Source organism: Canis lupus, chromosome 4 (assembly GCF_003254725.2).
Source record: "Canis lupus dingo isolate Sandy chromosome 4, ASM325472v2, whole genome shotgun sequence".
Classification (NCBI taxonomy): domain Eukaryota; kingdom Metazoa; phylum Chordata; class Mammalia; order Carnivora; family Canidae; genus Canis; species Canis lupus.
The window spans coordinates 19,753,275-19,774,277 of NC_064246.1; the positions used below are offsets into that span (position 1 = coordinate 19,753,275).

The 21,003-nt window shown below is 36.5% G+C and overlaps 1 protein-coding gene across 5 annotated transcripts in view; it reads left to right on the forward strand.

The window, feature by feature from the left end:
• MYPN (myopalladin) overlaps positions 1-21,003 on the forward strand; it is a 110,074-nt gene that overhangs the window by 24,390 nt on the left and 64,681 nt on the right. For 3 of the 5 annotated variants that reach the window (XM_025434502.3, XM_035715362.2, XM_035715363.2), the window contains one exon: positions 3,494-4,396. The exons of the other annotated variants lie outside the window; for them this stretch is intronic. In XM_025434502.3, the coding sequence (XP_025290287.1) occupies positions 3,495-4,396 (902 nt within the window). In that variant the 5' untranslated portion in view covers position 3,494. The remainder of the gene's footprint in view (positions 1-3,493; positions 4,397-21,003) is intronic. 5 annotated transcript variants of the gene reach the window in all.

A 21,003-nucleotide genomic window follows, 5' to 3' on the forward strand; every position in this document is an offset into this window, starting at 1 on the left:
TATTTATGATAGTCACAGAGAGAGAGAGAGAGAGAGAGAGGCAGAGGGAGAAGCAGGCTCCATGCACCGGGAGCCCGACGTGGGACTCGATCCCGAATCTCCAGGATCGCGCCCTGGGCCAAAGGCAGGCGCTAAACCGCTGCGCCACCCAGGGATCCCCCTCATAATAATTTCTTATGATCAGGAACACATTTACACCTCAATTGGCTTCAGAACAGGTATAGGTATACATTTACACCTCAATTGGCCTCTTTTCTTTAAAAAAGAAAAAGATTGGTTACAGAGAGCAGTGATTACTTTTTATAAGTATTTTCTTTCTTATTTCCACCGTAAATATAAAGTTCTTAAAAGTTTTTCAACATTAACATCACCTTTGCTTAAATATTGTTTTTCACTAGCATCGTTTGAGTGTCCATTGACAGGGGCTGGCCCTGTTTTATGGGCTTTGCATTCATGATGTTATTAATCCTCAGTCCCCTAGAAATTAGATATTATCCATGTTTTACAGATGAGGAATCCAAAGCTCAGAAAAGTAAATAATTTCCTCAAAGTCACTTGACTGCTAAGTGTTCATGAAACCAGAATCTGAAAACCAACCTGATTCCAAGGTCAATTCTCATTCCATGTTGCTGTGAGATAAAAGCCATCTTAGAATACAAAATTAGAGATGAAGTTACATTAAAATACAATATACAGTAATGTTCAACTAATAGAGAATGATACTGATTTATAAACTATTTAATTTTCCCCTTTACATTTAAATACAGTTGGCCCTTGAACAACATAGGTTTGAACAGTGTGTGGGTCCACTTATACATGGATTGTTTTAGATTTTTAAAAAATACAGTACAGTGCTGTAATGCATTTTCTCTTCTTTATGATTTTTTAAAGGTTTTATTTATTTATTCATGAGAGACACAGAGAGAGGGGCAGAGACACAGGCAGAGGGAGAAGCAGGCTCCATGTAGGGAGCCGGATGTGGGACTTGATCCTGGGTCTCCAGGACCACGCCAAGGACTGGTGGCGCTACACCGCTGAGCCACGGGGGCTGCCCTATTAATTGCATTTTAAAATAGCAATTTGCACCTTATACATATCTTCCAACTCTTCTCTTATATAGTAAATGCACAATGAGACAAATTTTCAATTGATATATCAATTACACTTTCATATACTATTTTGTATATCATTTATAGTCCTACCAAGTTTAAAATAACCAGATAGCTTTATTTAGTATAATTTAATTAACTAATTTCTTATTGAATGTAGTTCTAATTTTTTAGTACTATCATCTTTGTGATGAATATCTTTGTAAATAAATCTTTGTACTCATCCAACACCTTATCATTTTTAATTTATCTTTAAGGCACAATAGATTTCACCCAACAAATGACTCCAGTAATGGCAATTTCAGGCTGTAACTAGCATATGGGATAATATTTGGCTGTAGGTGATCCTTTTAGCCATTTCTAATTGCTCTCTCAAGGTGACTGCTTATATTGACAATTTAGAGGTTAGTTTTGGGTAGCTCTCTAAAAATTTGAGAAGTTCCTAGGAAGCTTTCTATATGATGTAAGTGAGGCTGTCATATAAGCGAAAGGAACGAACTGAAACAAAAGTTTGTCATAGAATCATAAAACTTAAAAATATTTAGATTACTTTCTTCTCCATCTTTCCAGCACAAGGCCTAGCACATAGTAGCCAAGAATGGCAAATGGTCTTCATCTCTATTACCATCTCTGATTGATTGGTGGTTACTGAAGGAGTAATGTTAAGAAAGTCAAGATCCATGGGAAGAACACTGTATACTGTTAGCTATGTCTTTTAAGAAAAGACAGAAGTTAACAGCCTACAGGTCACAAGTTTGCCATCCCTCTAATAAATTTGTGATTAAATAAATGATAAAATGTTAATAATATAAAATTGCTTTGTATTACCAAACTCTCTAGTCCAGGGGCTTTGAACTAAAGTTACTGTAGTATTTCTTAATGTTTTAAAAATCATTTATTTTTTGAATCAGTAATATCTTGGTACAATTAACACTCTAAAGTCAGGAAAGGTACACAGTGAATTACAGTATAGGATGTCCTTTCTTGAGCCTCATTTCCCTATCTCCTATGTCCCCTCTTCACCAATGTTAACATAAGAGATTTTTTAAAATCTAGGCTCTAACTCATATATTTGTAGAAATTAAATTAATTATACCTGATTTGAAAAGGCTAAATCACTATACGTTTCAAGAACAGATTGAACTTATAAACAACATTGAATTTAAACAACTTGTCTCTAGTCAAAAAACAAAAGCATTACTTATTTTCATGGACTGGATTAAACTGATGTTTTCAGTTACTAAGATTATGTTGTCAGTATCTTTTTCTTCTGTTTCAAAGAATTTAGTCATTAGTTTAACAATTATTTATTGGGATCAAAGTCCTTGCATTGGTGGTAGTTATATTCTAATGGGAGGGAAATCACAAGCTTCTCAAAATGCACACCCCAGATATTTCTCATGGACATAAGTGGTACTGAGAAAACTAAACTGAGTAAAAAGGGTAGGCTGAAAGGAGATTGCCTTCTTATGTTGGGCCCTAAAGAAGGAACCACCACGGAGAGAATAGATGGCTGGATAATTGAAGGAAGATGAGAAGTAAGTCACACAGCATTGTCAGAAAAAGCACTCCAGACACAGGTAATGACAAGTGCAAATGTTCTGAGGCATTTCAGATGTGACTTGAGAATATTTCAGAAAGGGCAGCCCCGGTGGCTCAGCGGTTTGGCGCCACCTTCAGCCCAGGTGTGATCCTGGAGACCCCGATCAAGTTCCGCCCCGATCGAGTCCCACGTCGAGCTTCCTGCATGGAGCCTGCTTTTCCCTCTGCCTCTCTCTCGCATTCTCTCTCTCTCTCTCTCTCTCATGAGTAAATAAATAAAATTAAAGAAATATATTTCAGAAATAATAAGAAACCAGTGTGGGTAAAACGGAATGAAAAAGTCTTGAAACAATAAGAGATAAAGTCAGTTTATGCAGGGCTTTTAGGAATGAAATGAAAAATTGCTGTTGTCATTATCTTTTAATTTCTATTATACTATTGCATTCAAGATGAAGAGGAGAGTACAGACAGCAAATCTCTGTGTATGAAAGATTTTCATAACTAAAAGGCCTTTACAGATATTATCAAAATTATGCTTAGAAATTTCATTTAATATCACTATAGTTACATTATAGCTTTCACTGTTGAACTTGTATTAAGAACTTAATAGAATGGTTATCATCCATGTTTTTATTTTATAGTTTAGGGCAATCTCATTCAGTTCCTCTTTATTTTACAATTTGGGGTTAATCTTTAAGTCTTTAATGTAAATTTTGTACAAGTATCAAAATTAGGCAATTTTTCAATTTCAAAATTTAAGTTCCTAAGAATCCATCATACTTATAGACTTGTTATTCTTTAGAAATGACCCAACTTTTGTTATTATTGTTATTTTGTGACAGTATGCAAGACGACAGCATAGAAGCTTCTACTTCCATATCTCAGCTTCTAAGAGAGAGCTATTTAGCAGAAACGAGGCATCGGGGAAACAATGAGAGGAGTCGAGCAGAACCTTCCTCCAACCCTTTCCACTTTGTCAATCCTTCTGGAGCTGCTGAGGGAGGAGGAGGCCAAGATGACCTTCCAGATCTTTCAGCTTTCCTGAGCCAAGAAGAATTAGATGAAAGTGTCAATCTGGCAAGATTGGCAATCAATCACGATCCTTTGGAGAAAGCAGATGAAGCTCAAGCTAGAAAACGTCTTTCATCTGATCAAATGAAACACTCACCTAAATCAAGTTTTGACCCAAACTTCTGTCAGGATAACTCTCGAGATCCTACCAGCTCTAAAGAGAGCCCCCAGGAGGCAAAAAGGCCACAGTATAGTTCGGAAACCCAGTCCAAAAAAGTATTCTTAAATAAGGCTGCTGATTTCATTGAAGAGCTGTCCTCCCTTTTCAAAGCCCATAGCTCCAAAAGGATTAGACCTCGTGCCTGCAAAAACCACAAGAGTAAACTGGAATCTCAAAACAAACTTATGCAGGAAAATAGCTCCAGTTTGTCAGATATCTCAGAAAGAAGAGAAAGATCTTCTGTTCCCATCCCTATCCCTGCAGATACTAGGGATAATGAAGTGAATCACGCCCTTGAAAGACAGGAAGCTAAGAGGCGCGAAGCTGAGCGGGCTGCCAGCGAGGCAGCTGGTGGAGACACCACCCCCGGGTCTTCCCCTTCATCTTTGTACTACGAAGAACCTCTGGGGCAACCTCCTCGGTTCACTCAAAAGTTACGGAGCAGAGAAGTTCCAGAAGGAACCAGAGTACAGTTGGATTGCATAGTGGTAGGAATCCCACCTCCTCAAGTAAGGTAAAAATGTCCCATTAGCAATGTTTGGTGATTGCTTTCCATCTACCCTGATCCTCCTAAGTTTATCTTTTAAGCATGTGGTTTCAAAAATTATATACTCCTTTTGGATGAAAAGTCCGAGTCTAACATAGCACTTCCGATAGGAATATAATAGTAGCCATATTATGCAATTAAAATTTTTTGAGTAGCCATATTTTTAAAAAGTAAAAAGAACCGGGTAAAATTGACTTTATAAATATGTATCATATTATCAATATATTATGATATTATCATTTCAACAGGTAATCAACATGGAAATTATTAGTAGATATCTGTTGTGACTTCTACAGTTATAACAACACATCTCAATTTGGCTGCTTAAATTTTCCTAGGAAATACTTAATCTGCATTTAGATTCCATAACATTTACACTTGAAAAAATAGCTTGACATACTCGAGTTGTTCCTTTCAAAATTTCCTAACAGTGGAATTATCAGTTTTAAAATTTAAGTTAATTAAAATTAAATATAATTCAAAATTCAGATCCTTGGTTGCACCAGTCACATTTCAGGTACCCAATACCAAATGTGGCCAGTGACTGTGGTATTGGACAGTGCAGGTCTACAGCCCGAAGCTTAAAAAAAAAGAAAGTATTTAGGATTTAGACTCAATGAATACCTGTGATATTTTTTCAGTTTTAAAGAAAGCCAAATGATAGAATAAAGACTAATAGAAAAAAGATAGAATAAGGTTGTAGTTAGGTAAGATCAGTTTAGAGATTCATTTTACATGCGTTGTATTTATTATGAGCTTAGTGATAACAGCTTAATGAATACTATTCTCCATAATGCTCAAGTCTTTGCCTAACAATGACTAATAAGTAGAGAGAATATTAATCTTTTAAGTGCTTATCAGTTAGCTTTTCTTTGAAGCAAATGAAGCTTAAGCTTCAGGGCTCCTCATTTACATAAACTATGCCAAATTTTGTGGTCTAATTTTATTTCATTTTTTAAAGGGGCCTTTCCACATTTATGAGCGCCAGGCCCAACAAACCTGGATCTGGCCTCAGCCCCAGGGTGACCTTTGCGAACTCTAATATTACAGTGTAAGAATATGTGAATAAAGTGCTTTAGTGTGTTGCTTTTGTAGAGAATTACTGGTATTTAGAGTCCTGTTACAGTCACTTTGCCTTCCCAACCATTTTTACTAGTAGAATATGACTTCATTACTATCTAACATTTACTCAAGGTGTAAACAGAGCTTTGTCTTTTTCTTACACAGTATTTATATCATGGGACAGTAATAGTATTAATAATAATGGTTTTATTTATATTTGCATATTGATTCAAGAGATTCTAGTCCAAAGACATATTTATATGTTGAATTTTGCTTTTCAAAGGCAACATAATACACTATTAAATAGTATTTCTACAATGGTATATATACTACTATCTAGTTACCCAAATGAACTCCTTGAGGGCAAGGGTTTTCCTTTGCAACTTGAGCACCTTTGTATCTGCTTTGTATCTTTCTAGCCCATAGTAGTCACTAAGAAATGTTTAGTAAACTAATGCATAAAGAAACAGGAAAACAAGAAACTTAATTTAGATTTAAATCAGGAGTGAGTCATTTGGCCTAAGACATGACCAAGGGTTGAAATTGTATGACACAGGGCAGTGCCTACCCTTCTATTCTAAGCATACCTGATGACATTCTCTAGAAGTCTAGTTGGTAATGCTGCTGAGACTTCACAGCACCATAATAGGAACCTCTCAGTGACTTCTGGTCAGTCTAAGTAAGCTGGTGAGCACTCAAGTTCTAGTACACACACAGCTTCCTTAGTTTAGTCCTGTCCAACCCACTAATCCTGAACATAGAATGGACCAAAAAATCCACAAAAACTAGACCAGATCATTCAAGACTGATTCTCCCCATTTCTGGACTGTGACAATCTCAGATACAAAAAAAGAATTCAGTGTTCCTATGAGAAAAATCAGCCAGGAAGAATTGTAAGATATCTATTCCCCCCAAAACAAAGTAATCTGGTGGTCACTCGAAAACTACTTAATCAACCAACTACAAATTTACAAATATAAAAATGAAAAAAGATGTACACAGCTCTATGTAGCAATACTAATTTTACCTGAAAGAATTTCCTTACTAGTAGAATTCATGCCTGTATCCCAACCACTGGTTTGGTGCCAGAAAATTCCTAGGTATTCACTAGTTTCTGAATGAATTAGTACTTAATTTCGTGATTGCAATCATATTGTGAAAAGTTTAGAATTTTCCAGGTAGACTATTAGCTGTGATTATTTTCCTAAGCCCAGAGTTTACATGACTCTAATTAACTGGACAGCAAATACATATTTAGCTTTTACTATGTGCTCTGCACTGTGACTATTGCAATGACAGAGACAATATAAGATGTGTCCCCACCCTCCAGGAGCTTATAATTCAATTAAAGAAATCATCCAAATTTCTATAGTACAAAACCGTAAGAACTATTGGGCTTCAGAGAAGGGTTGCAGGACTAGAAAGATCAAAGAAGGCTTCAAACATGTAGAGGGTGAAGGAGTGAGAGGATTTAAAAAGAAATCTACTCATTTATTCATGCATTTATTCATTCAACAAATACCTATTAAATTACTAAAATGACTCACTGGGAGTACAAAACAACTGTGAGCTATTAGAGGTCAGGGACCTTGTTTTGAAACCATGTCTAAAACTATTCTGAGAGGGTACCTCACAATCTAAAAGAGCAATCAAGCAGGCATGTAATCAAAACATTGCAATATTGTATGATAAGGGCTGTAACAGAAGTATATATAGAACACAACAGCATCTCAAAGAAAGATGTGATTATCTTGCCCAGAGGGCAGGATAAAGAAAGCATTCCCACAGGAGGTGCCTTTAGTTTGAGGAGACTAAGGGTGGAGTAGAAAGCAAGTGCAAAGGTCTAAAGACAAGTGTTTTCAAAGAACTGTGAGTACTTGGCTATGTGAAGAACATGGGTAATAGGTGAGCAAAGATGAGAGTAAAGATTGAAGAAGTAGGCAGAGGGATGGGTCCCTAACTTTAGCCCAGGTCAACTTAACATGTTTATATAAAGGCGCAGATGCTGGAAGAGTAATGTTTTTATATGACAGGGAGGAGACTGACCTAACCTGAAAAGACAGTAGAGCTAGATGATTTTGATGCCTTGAAAGCAAAGCAGAATGGTTCAGACTTGGTTGCAAAACCACCTGGAAACCATTTATAAGGTTGTGTCTAGGGAAGTACCAAGATGAAAGGGAGCATTTAAGTAGAATTAGTCTGAAAGAATGCATTAGACTTGAAAAGAATGGAACCAGTAGGCTATTTAGGAAGCTGCAGAAGATAATCCCAGGTGTCAGATGCTCCAATTGATTTGAATGGGAAGCAGTGGGAAAGCAGAGAAAAGATGGGAGTGAGCAAGATTTAGAAGAAAAGAAATCAAGCCAAACTTGATCACGGACTATCAGATAGGAGGGATGAGTAAAAAAGGTGACTCCACATGTTCGAAGTCAGGTACGTGAGAGAATATTGGGGTCAATAGTAAGGACTAAGAAAATGGGAGAAGTGGCTAATTTATGGTGGAGGGTGATGCTTTGAGTCTGAGAAGACCAAAAGATGATATTCAATAGGCAGTTGGACATACAGGACTGAAGGTCAAAGGAGAGGGTAGTGGAACTGGAGACATTCCAAGGAATGACCTGGACACTGGGAAATCTGGACACAATATCTCTCTAATTACAAAGGGACTATATATAAACAGGTAACACTTGGAACTAATTTCTACTAGTGCCAAACTGGAGTAGTGTTTTCCAATCTTCTTTTAGCAGTAACTTCTCCTCCCATCTTCCAGCAACCAATCTGTTACATGTTATCCCCACCCCCACCCCAAACACACACACATATTTTTTTAAGGATAAAATTAGAGCTTTTGAGACTGAAGAACCCCACCCCCACCCCAAACACACACACATATTTTTTTAAGGATAAAATTAGAGCTTTTGAGACTGAAGAACCTGTAACACTTAGGCATCCCCATAGAAGCTAGGAACACAGATTCTGATCCAGAGGCTACCTTAAAAATGCATTAAAATAATAATGAGACATTTTGGTTTTCCATGTAGGAATGCGACAGTCAATAAGAGAAATATCCTTTTGACTATTTTTTTTTCCTTTTGACTATTTTTGCAAGAAAATGTAATAAGCAGGGCAGCCCGGGTGGCTCAGCGGTTTAGCGCCGCCTTCAGCCAGGGGCGTGATCCTGGAGTTCAGGATCGAGTCCCGCGTGGGGCTCCCTGCATGGCGCCTACTTCTCCTTCTGCCTGTGTCTCTGCCCGCCCCCACCCGTCTCTCACAAATAAATAAATAAAATCTAAAAAAAAAAAAAGGAAAATCTAATAAGCATACCCAGCAACTAAAGACTGACCTTGTATCTGTGTGCCTGTCTGTGTAATCAATATTTTATCCATGTTTTGTGACTCAGTTTTAGCAAACTGAGAAATCGTTTTTGGTATATTTGTTGATTTCCAAGTTAATTGGGCAGAAATTGTTTTGTTTTGTAGAGGCGAGATCCTATATCACCGAAGGTAGCATTTTTAAAAAGCTTGTTAATTTTGGACATAGCTTCATTGAAAGAGTTGCCTTAGAAAATGAATTACATTCATGCATCACCCACACATGAAAGAGTATGCAGGAATTCACAGCAAATGGCCATGATCCCTTTTTGTATCCTGACTTCAAATTCTTTTCCTAGGAATGTACAGCTGGGTCACACTAAGTATGTTTGCTTATACACAACCTTCTGAAGCAGCACAAATTTACCCTTTATAGACATCAATGCCAGCTTTGGCTATTTCGTTTTGCTATTGTTACTTCTAGACATTGGCCTGCAAGTGATGTGCTCAGGAAATAAATTAGTTACAAAGACAAAGGGTATTTTATTTGTTTGTTTGTTTGTTTATTTTTATAGATTTTATTTATTTATTCATGAGAGACATAGAGAGAGACAGGCACAGAGGCATAGGCAGAGGGAGAAGCCGGCTCCATCCAGGGAGCCTGACATGGGACTTGATCCCAGGTCTCCAGGATCCCACCCTGGGCTGAAGGCGGCGCTAACCACTGAGCCCCCGGGGCTGCCCCGACAAAGGGTATTTTAAAAGATACAGAGGAATTATAAAAATATTATTATAAATAGTTATAGATGATATATGGTGTCAAATATTATACAAATATTTTGAAATATTACATTATTTAGGGCATTTTTCATCTACCTTTTGGGAAAATCTAGATGCCTTCATTCATTCATTTATCCAATCAATAGGAGGGCCTACTATGTGCCATGTATTGTTATAGGCAGTAAGATTAAAGCAGAAAACCAGAAAAATTCCCTGCCATCATGGAGCTTAGGGTCTAGTAAGGAATGCAGACAATAAACAAAAATTCCCCAAATTATTACATAATTACAATTGTGATAAATGTGATAAAGGAGGGTGCAGATAATGAAGGCACCAAACCCTATAGATAGGCTGAGGAAGGTTTCCTTAAAAGACGGTATTTAAGCTGAGAAATGAAAGATCTCTAGGAGTTAGCCCAGCAAAGTTGGGCTTGGGGAAAGTGTTGTATGGTGAGGGAGCAGCAAATTGGAAGCTCTTAAGGCTGCAAGACCATTGTTGATTTTAAGGAATTGAAGGAACTGATGTTATCAGAACACAGAGTGAGGAGGAAACGGTTTGAGTAAGTCCAGAGAGGGGGTAGAGGCTACATTTGAGAGCCTCCTAGAATACACTACTCAAAGTGGGTTCCTGGTCAGCATCATCTGGGATCTTAGTGGATAGCAAATTTGCAGGTTCCACGTTATAGCTAGTGAATCAGGATCTCTGAAAGAGAGGGCCAGACATCTGTGGTTTAACAAACTGCTGTCTGCCTCTATGCTGAGAATTTTTGCAATTTCTTCGGAAACATCCTCTATGGAAGGGACCTTCCCCACACTCAGTTCCCTGACCTAGATGTTGAAATCTCCAGGTAACATTTTAGCACCTGCTTCTCAGTTCTCACTCCAACAGTACACTCCTCACACTCTTTCTGTTGGAGTCACCTCACCCTAGTAAGTGATTATTTGAGCTGAGATGTATTTTGAGGTGGAACACCAGGCTCACTTCTGCGAAGTCCACTTGGCCCATGGGAAAACCTATATCTTTAACCCATAAACATTGGAAATTTAGACTGCTACCATTGAAGCCCTCTCTCCTTGTCCTTCCCTCTTGGGCAATACTAAACATCCTTTCACCTTAAAAGGTTTTGAGGCAAGAATTGGGTATAAGCCTCTGTACCCCCACAGACTCCAGAGGCTAGAAGTCAGGCTCTCTAAGGGCTTCTTCTTTTTTTTTTTTTTTTTTTCTCTAAGGGCTTCTATAGAAGTCCCTGCCACTTACCTACCAACTTCTTTTCATCAGTATCTGGACTTCATATACACTCCCAAAGTGGACAAGGATCACCAAACTGAATTGTTTTGAATTATCTAAAGTATATTTTGAACAGATACTGAAGAATATATATAGATGTATGTGTGTGTGTGTTCATGAGATAAGAATAATAGCACAAACATCCGTGTGCCCACATTACCATTATTTTTAAGACTGCTGTCTTTCTAATCTTATCCCTTCCTCCCCTCTTAGAAGTAACCACTAACTCAAATCCTGTGTTTCCTCTTTAAGTTTTTCTTAACAGTTTTTCTTCATAGTTTTACAACATATTTTTATGTTCCTAAACAATGTTAGGTATGGAAGTATTTACAGGTGAAATGACACAAAATCTTGGACTTCTATTAAAATAAGTCAATGTGGGAAAAAGTAGAGAATATAAAAGATATACATTTGCCATTCGTTGATGATTTGTTGAAACTAAGTGATATGTGCATGGTGTTTCATTATATAGTGTCTTTGAATATGTTTGACAGTTTCTATTTAAAAAGTTCTTAAAAATAATATTAGTGAAATTTACATATTTAAAAATGTTTATATAACATTTTGGAATCATGGAATTCCAAAATCATGGAATCGTGGAATCATGATATATATATTCTTCTGCTGCTTGAATTTTTCCTCCAAAACCTATATCCATGGTGTTGCATGTAACTCTAATTTACCTCATTTTCATCACCGTAGAGCATTTCACTGTAAGGCTAGAAGATTGTATGATCGATATACATTTGGGTTGTTTCCAGTTTTTTTCCTAATATGAACAATGTTATTATAAATGTTCTGATACATTCTCTTGGTACTTAAGTGTGTCAAACATGGAATTGCTGATGGAGTCTGTACAACTTCAACATTATAATAATACCAATTTTTTCCAAAGGAATTATTTCAATTTGCATTCCCACCTATATTATATAAGAGTTCTGGTTGTTCTTTATCATTGCCAATAAGGATATTATTATTATCAGACTTCTAAATGTTTGCCAATTGGATAGATATGAAGTGTTATCTTGTTGTGATTTTAATTTTCATTTCTATAGTTATTGATGAAGTAGACAATTCTAAAAAATATGTTTATTGACCATTCAGGGTTCACTTCTGTAAAGGGCTTCTTTACATCTTTCACTCACTTTTCTATCAATTTGTTTTTTTTCTTATTAATTTGTAAGACTAAAAAAAAAAGAAATTTGTAAGACTTCTAAAAATGTGATTAAGATACCAACCATATGACATATTGACATATATATTATGAAAATATCCTTTCCTGGTTTGATTTGCCTTCTTATCTCCTCTATGGTATCTTTAATAATTAGATATTTTTAACTTTAGCATAAAATTAATTTTTTTATGGTTTGGTTTTTATAGTACGTGTCCAGCTTAAGAAATTTTTCCTAACCTCAAAGTAAGATATTCTTATATATTGTCTTCTAAAAGTTTTATAATTTTGTCTTTCACATTTAGGTTTTTAATCCATTTAAAGTTGATTTTTGTGTATGGTGTAAAGCAGAGAATCCATTTCAATTATTTTTTGAATGGATAACCAATTGTTTCAGCTCCAGTTTATTGTAAAGGGTATTTCCTCCCACTGACCTATAATGCCAGCTCCATCTAAGTCAAAATTCCATAAACATGTGGATTTAGCTCTGGGCTTTCTATTCCTTTCCTGTCATTTATTTATTTCATTGCCATAGAGTTTTCATAATTCATATTTCTAGCTTTTTCCTTTTAAGGATTTTTAGTTCTTCTTGGTGTTTTCCTCTACAATATGCATTTTAGAACCATCTTGTCAAATACCATAAGAATTTTTTTAATTTATTAAGATTTGGGGGACTGCACTAAATCTGTAGGTCAATTTAGGGAGAATTTGACATCTTTAAAATATTGAGGCTTTGGGTCCCCTGGGTGGCTCTGTCGGTTATGCTTCTGACTCTTGATTTCAGTTCAGGTCATGATCTCAGGGTTGTGAGATCCAGCCCCACATTGGGCTCTGCACTTGCTAGGGAGTTGACCTGAGATTCTCTCTTTACCTCTCCCTTTGCCTCTTTGCCCTCTCATTCTCTCTCTCTCTCTCTCTCTCAAAATAAATAAATAGATCTTTTTAAAAACTAAAATAGGGCAAACCGGGTAGCTCAGGGGTTTAGCGCCGCCTTCAGCCCAGGGTGTGATCCTGGAGACCCTGGATCGAGTCCCGCCCCAGATGGAGTCCCACGTCAGGCTCCCTGCATGGAGACTGCCTGTGTCTCTGCCTCTCTCTCTCTCTGTCTCTCATGAATAAATAAATAAAATCTTAAAAAAAAAAAAACTAAAATAATATATTGATGTTTCATATTCAGGGTCATACTATATTTCCCCATCTATTTAGATTACCTAAGTAATAAGCCTCAATAATTTTTTCTGAGTCTTAACAAATCTTTAGCTAGATTTATCCATAAGTACCTCATTTTCATACTATATAGATGATAGTTTTTTTAAAAAATTGCTTCTATGTTTGTTATATAGAGAAATGCAATCAACTGTTGTATATTGGCTTTTCTAACCAACAACCTTGCTACATTCTAGAGATTTTCTATAATTTGGGAGCAGCATTCTTCCTTTCTGGTCCTGTATCTTATATTTCATTTTCTTGGCTTATTGAACTGGCTAAGCCCTCCAGTACAATGTTGAAAAGAAATAATGACACTAGGTATTCTAGTCTTGTTTATCTTAAAGGCGATACTTTCCATTTTTCACCCTGACATAAGATTTTGTTGTAGGTTTCTTTTAGGAAGAGTAAGACTTTTTTTTAAATCCTGAGTGGATGTGGAATTTTATAAAACATTTTTCTGCATCTATTGAAATCATTATATGATTTTCCCTTTATTCCTTGATATGGTAAAGAATATTTATTTTATTTATTTTATAATGTTAAGGCAAATTTGATTTCTTGGAATAAACAAAATCAACACCATCAAAGTGGTTCCAAATTGAATGAATAGAAAAATTTATTCTGAAAGAAAGATTAACATAGTAAACAGAAGAAAAGAAAAAAAATTATACTTTAAAATATACAATATTGCAAAGATTCGAGTACGTTTTATCAACAAAAGTAAAAAATTTAGTATGCTCATTTGTTTATTCATTCAATAAAAATTCGTTCAGCACTCACTGTGCAACAGGAACTATTCCAGGCACTTGAAATTCATTAGTAGATAAAGCAAAGTTTCCTGTCATATTCTATTTTAGTTGTGATGAAGGAAATAGATGATACACAGTAAATTTAATAAAAAAGTAAAATTATGTAGTAATTTAGTAACAAGTACTATCAGAAAAAGCAAAGGTAAGAATTCCAGAAGGAAACAATAAAAAGTTTCCAATCAGCCCTACCCTACTCCTTTAAAAATTATCTTAGGGATCATTTTCATTTTCACTTTATTAATCCTCACTTTTATTATTAAAATTGGCTAGGTCTTGGTATCTTGGTATTTACCAAGTGCTTACTTATGTTTTTCTTAAGTTACCAATAAGTTTCCATCTGGAAGAACTCAGTAAATTTTAATAAAATTTCAAACATAGGCATATCCTCCCCCTTGTACTCCCACAGCCCTGTGATCGAAATACATCCTGGTCATGAACACTTGAGTTTGTTAACTCAGTAGCAAACAGGATGTACAAAACACCAAATTGTGTTGCAAAAACCAACATAAGTTTGAGTTTTATTAAAAAAATGTCTACTATTATCTTATTGTTCCATATAATCCAGAGTCCAGTGCACTCTGCCTGGGGAAGAGTAACTTTACTACATGGAGAAAGCTGAGGATGTCATGAAGTAAAAATACTACCTTTGTCTCTTTTAGGCCCTACACCCTTCACATAGGAGATCGGCATTCTTAGACAAAGCTGGGTAAACGCAATTCAAGGAAAGTTCTTTTTTACCCCCAAACTTCTTGAAAAGTGAAAGCAAAACAGGCTTGATGTTATAATAATCCTAATTTGAATTCACTCATTTAACATCTATACAGCAAACATTTTTTGGAGCAGCTCTGATGTGTCATCCACTGTGCCAGGAATCAAATAAACAAGTGATAAACAAAACAAACATGATTACCTCCGCCCTGTGGTGTTTACTGTTCAGTAAGGGAGAGAAATATTAAACAATTAAATCTACAAACCACTGTATAATTGTAAGGGATATCTAGGTTAGCAAAGGAAACAAACATGGAGAGGGAATAATGAATAATAAGAGGTAGGATAGGGACATTGGAAAGGCTGGGGCAGGGCTAAAGAAATGGTCTGAGTAATCATCCTTTTAATGAGCATTATTGCTGGTGAGTCAGAATAACACATCCAAATTACATTTAGAAGTTGTTAATGTGCTAAAGCAATGAGTCATAACATTTATCCAAGTCATATTTTTGATAAAATAGTAACCTAACAGCAGTAACCAAAAATCCAGTTTTATCTGAAAAATGCGTTTCTTCAGCGTCTTCAGTCCCAGGCTTGGTAGCTAACCAAATGAGCAGATCTGGCAAGCTGTCCTGAGTGCATGAAAGCTGGGTCCTTCTTTTTCATTTGACCTGCCTTATTTTCCCAGATCACTGACTCATTTCTGCTGAGCCATGAATCACGTCTGGCACCACTGTCATTCTGTGTCATGAGGCTTTGGCGTTCTAAAACATGTACCTTGGGCAGGGCATTTCTGTGAAAGCATTCCCTAACATGGATAGATGTTTGAAGAGAGTGTGTTTCCCTTCTTATCCTCAAAAGTCTTCTGGGTAGCTGGATAAATTTTAATACTTTTTTAGAAGACAGCCTGACCAGTGCATTATTTCTGAGTGGGTCATGGTGTTAAAGTCAGAGTGACGGTTACTGATTATTCTTTGGGACTGGCTGAAGATCTCTTGCCATCTGAGTAGGACAAAAACGCTTCTGACAGAGAGTTTGGGCATTTGAATCATTCCACTTATCGCCTTCTGGCTGTCCAATTGCTCTAGATGTTTCCACTCTCGTTTTGGTAAGGAAGAAAAACATTAACTAAAGAAATAACATAACCTTATAATGTTTATATAAGAGAAGGTATTTGTTTATTTGTTTTGAAATAGTTATTCCTATTTACTTTATCAAATTAATACAAGTACAGTGCTTACAAAGTCAAATAACATTAAAGAACAGACCAATTTCAACTTTTTGCAGTTTCCTGTCTATTTACCTCTAGATTTCTAAATAATACTCCAGTAGTTCTCATACTTTTTTGTTCTCAGGACCGTTTTACAGTCTTAAAAGTTACCAAAGCCCAAAAGAGGTTTTGTCTATGTGAGTTATATCTATAATTATCATATTAAAAATTAAAACTGGGGAGTGCCTGGCTGGCTCAGTCAACTAAGAATCTACCTTTGGCTCAGGTTATGATCCCAGGGTCCTGGGATTGAGCCCCGCATCTGGCTCCCTGCTCAGTGAAATGTCTGCTTCTTCTCCCTCTGCCTGCAGCTCTCCCTGTTTGTGGTCTGTCACTCTCTCTTTTCAAATAAATAAATAAAATCTTTAAAAAAAAAAAAAGGAAATTAAAACTGAGAAATATTTTAAGTAGTTATTTCTTACTCATTTTTAAGTAACCATAATGAACATGCTAATATAAATAATTTTATGAAAAATAACTACTTTCCAAAAAAAATTTAATGAGAAGAGTAGCATTCTTTTCTATTTCTTGCAAATCTCCTTAATGTCTAACTAAATAGAAGAGTGCTAAGATACTCATATTTGTTTCTACATTCAGTTTGGTGTAATATGCTGTTTGGGTTGAAGTAAACTTTAAAATCTGGCCTTGTCCAGGTATGTAATTGGAAACAGAACAAATATTTCAGTGGCTTTTTCGAATAATGTGGCTATTCCTGCTTAGTACTACATCAAAATTCATCTAGCAGTGGTTTCTAGAAGATTAGTCACAATGTGAAATCTGAAACCATACCAATGAACTTTTGTACTCTGCTATACTAAAACCCTTTGTACATCTTGAACTTTGAATGGATAGTATCATGCACTGGTAATCTGGAAAATGAGTAATGCAGATTTTCCAAATATTGACACATTTTATTATTTAATATTTAAAAAACACATTTGTTAATATCATCATTTGGTTTTATCAAAAAGTAAGTATGGTACTTCCCCTTTAAGTATGGGGAAACCCTAAATTCCAGTGGGGGATACAAGTTTTCCAAAACTTTAATTTTTCCTTGAAAGCTCCAATTTTTTCATTGGCAATAAAAGTATCAGTTATTTTTACTTGAAACAACAGGTTTATCTCATTCATTTCTGAGAAAACATCTGCCAGATACCCAAGTCTGAATAACCATAATTTGTCATTATTCTTTCAAGTTCAATTATGGTTTCATGCATTTAATGCTTAGTTCCACTAAAAAAAAAAATCACACAAGAAATGTGTAGAAATGCTTTATGCTACTTTCCACTTCACCACCCAGAATGTTAGAAAGATATGGCTGAGATTGAATGAAAGTCATAATTTGCACTGCTTCACTGAGGACATTTTTAAGTGAATTTGAAATTAAAATTTTTTAAAAAATATTTTATTTATTTATTCATGAGATAGAGAGAGAGAGAGAGGCAGAGACTCAGGCAGAGGGAGAAGCAGGGACCCCGATGTGGGACTCAATCCCGGGACCCCACAAATCACGACTTGAGCCAAAGGCAGACGCCCAACCGCTGAGCCACCCAGGTGTCCCCTGAAATTTTTTCTTTTAACTGAGTGTGTGGAAGTGAGGAACACAGTGACCATAAGTCAATTTTTGGCAGTGCCTTGATTTTTACTCCTAAGCACCACAGCTTTACTCACTGTTTTTTTTTTTTTTTTTTGCACCATCAGTATAAATGTAAACACAGTGAAAAGGCAAATATTTTATTTCATTTAAGATTTTTATTTATTTATTCGTGAGAGACACAGAGAGAGAGAGAGAGAGAGGCAGAGACATAGGCAGAGGGAGAAGCAGGCTCCACACAAGGAGCCCGATGTAGGACTCCATCTCAGGACTCCAGGATCATGCCCTGGGCAGAAGGCAGGCACTAAACCTCTGAGCCACCCAGGCATCACAGCAAATATTTTAATACTCTATAAAAATAGCTTTGTCTTCATGGAAAGTGAACTACACTTTGAGAATCACTGTGTTCTGATTGTACTACTGTTGCTTGGCATATTGATACTATTTTCTGTTGACTTCTGATTCCTGAAGATGGCGGTTCAGCACCCCTTTACTAAACCAGCACCTTTGTTGCTATGTTCCTTCACTACCTCAATATAATCAAATTACAGTGTTGTTTAAAAAATATTTTATGTGTGGCGCCTGAGTGGCTGTTGGTCAACTTTTGATTTCAGCTCAGGTCATGATCTCAGGGTTGTGAGATCTACCTGGTGTCTGGCCCACTCTCTCCATCTCTCTTTTAAATAAATAAGTAAATAAGTAAGTAAGTAAATGAATAAATAAATAAATAAAATTTAATGTTTACTTTCTTCTTACTATGTATTATTCACTGACAATCAGGTAGAGTAAAATGACTGTTTCATTGCTTGTACAACTTTCTTTTTTTGACCTGGAATTGATTACTGTCTTGTGTTTTATTTTGTTGTTGTTGTTTTTTATGTGCTTAGTTTTGTGGTCCTATCACAAATTTGTCTCAATTCTCCAATACATTTGTAAAATATCTCTTAAATATTCTATTTCATGCAGTTGAACCATGAGGCCCATTTGTTTCTCTCCAGAGAAATCTCTCCAGAACCCTTCTTCCTCTTGTTCTACTATGAAGCAGCTGCTCCTGCAGCCAGTCACTCAGCCTTTTCCTAGGGCATCCTCAGACTTTCAGAAGACAGGATGCAATCTGCCGAGGGGATCTCCATGCTTGTTTCCCAAACTTGAAATCAGTTACTCTATTTTAAGTTCTCTTCCCCGTTATTAGTGTGTTTTCACACCTCAAACTTAGGTCTCCAAATTCCGACTTATAGGTTTGTGCAGCACAAATTGGCTTCCTTCATTGACATCCTGAAACAGACACTTGATTTTCAGATTTTTCAACTCTCCTGGCTCTTCAATATCCTTTCCACTTTCCAAAAGGTTTTGAGGTCTCAGTCTGCTCTTGTCTCCCTTCTCATTGTTTTGGTTCTTCTGCTTTTATACCTTTTAAAAATTCCTTTATTCTCATTTTAGGGACATTTCAGGAGGGGAGTAAAGATAAATACGTGTAGGATACCTGGGTGGCTCAGCAATTGAGTGTCTGCCTTTGGCTCAGGGCATGGTCCTAGAGTGCTGGGGTCGAGTCCCACATCAGGGTTCCTGCATGGAGCTTGCTTCTCCCTCTGCCTATGTCTCTGCCTCTCTCTCTGTGTCTCTCATGAATAAATAAATAAAATATTTTTTAAAAAGATAAACACGTGCTTAATATATTATGTTTGGATGTTCACTGTTTGTACTTAGAAATACACACGCTCTCAGGGTTTGCTATATAAACTCCTCAGGGTTTTTTTTTTTTTTTTAGATTTTATTTATTTATTTGAGAGAGAGAGAGACAAATAAGGGGAGGGGCAGAAGGAAAGGGAGAAGCAGACTCCTCGCTGAGCAGGGAGCCCTATGTGGGGCTTGATCCTAGGACCCTGAGATCATGACCTGAGCCAAAGGCAGACACTTAACTGACTGAGCCACCCAGGTGCCCTCTAAACTACTCTAGGTCTTTTTTTTTTTTTTTTCAAAACCTAATTTTTAAAGATTTTATTTATTTGATTTTTTTAATTTTTATTTATTTATGATAGTCACACAGAGAGAGAGAGAGAGAGAGAGGCAGAGACACAGGCAGAAGGAGAAGCAGGCTCCATGCACCGGGAGCCCGACGTGGGATTCGATCCCGGGTCTCCAGGATCGCGCCCTGGGCCAAAGGCAGGCGCTAAACCACTGCGCCATCCAGGGATCCCACTACTCTAGGTCTTACTGAGATTTATGCCTTGGGAGATTTTATTAGCCCATTTCAGCAGCTACATATATTAGCACTGTCACAACAGATCAAAAATTGGCATAGAATTTGATAAGTTTAACAATAAAATTCTTACAAAATATTAATTATCAGTCCTGTCTGTCATTTGGTCTTTCAACAAATCCAACATATGTTTTCTGAGTACCTGCCATGTATCAGGGCACTGTCGTAGGTGTTGAGATTACATTACTAATAAGGTCCTGTCACGGACTTTACAATCTAGTGGCTGGGGTAGAGAGTACAAACAATAGCAAAGTGAACTGACTTCAGATAATTTCAGATAACAAGTACTGTGAATACAACAAAAGAGGGTAGCATGATAGTGTCTGAGGCTAAGGGGGCTACGTTAGGAAGAGGGCCGGGGAAGGCATCCTCGAGGATGTGACATTTGAGCTGAGGCCTGCTTGACTGATGAGAAGGACCTATCTTTGCAAAGATCTGGGGAAAAGAGAATTTCAGGAAGAACAAAAACCCCTAACATGGAAAATAGTTCAATGTGTTCGCAAAGTAGATAAAAGACCAGTGTGGTTGGAACATAATGAAGAGAGAGTGGCAGGAGAAGGTATCCAGAAGTCAGGGCTTAGAAAGACAGATTTGATTGTAATACCAAATAGAGGTGATATTTGAAATTATGAGATAAGATGGCCAGAGGAGAGTGTCTATAGAGAACTGTACGAGGCACTGTGCATGTTGCAAGAGCATATGAAGCACTGTCCCTACCTTCAAAGAATTGACAATCTGGTCAGATTGGTGGGAGAAGATACATTCCCCAAATAGAGAATAATAAAGACAATGTATCACCAAGCCTTGCATGACATAGCACAGGTTTTTAAAAAAAGAAGTGAAGTTAGAAGAAAGTAAGTGAAGTCAGAAAAAAAAGTGAAGGTAGAAAAAAGTAATAATTTTTTGTATAGGAGATGATATCTGAGCCAAACTGATAGATGAGTTATATTTGCAGCAGCTGAAAGGCAGAAGAAGAGAATCTTAGATAGAAAAAACATGAGCAGAGACTTGAATGTTGGGGTAACTATGACATATTTTTGGAAGAGTAGAGAAAAGCTTGACTTTTCAAATCAAGAAGTAATCGAACGGGTGAATTGCTTTGGAATCTTGCTT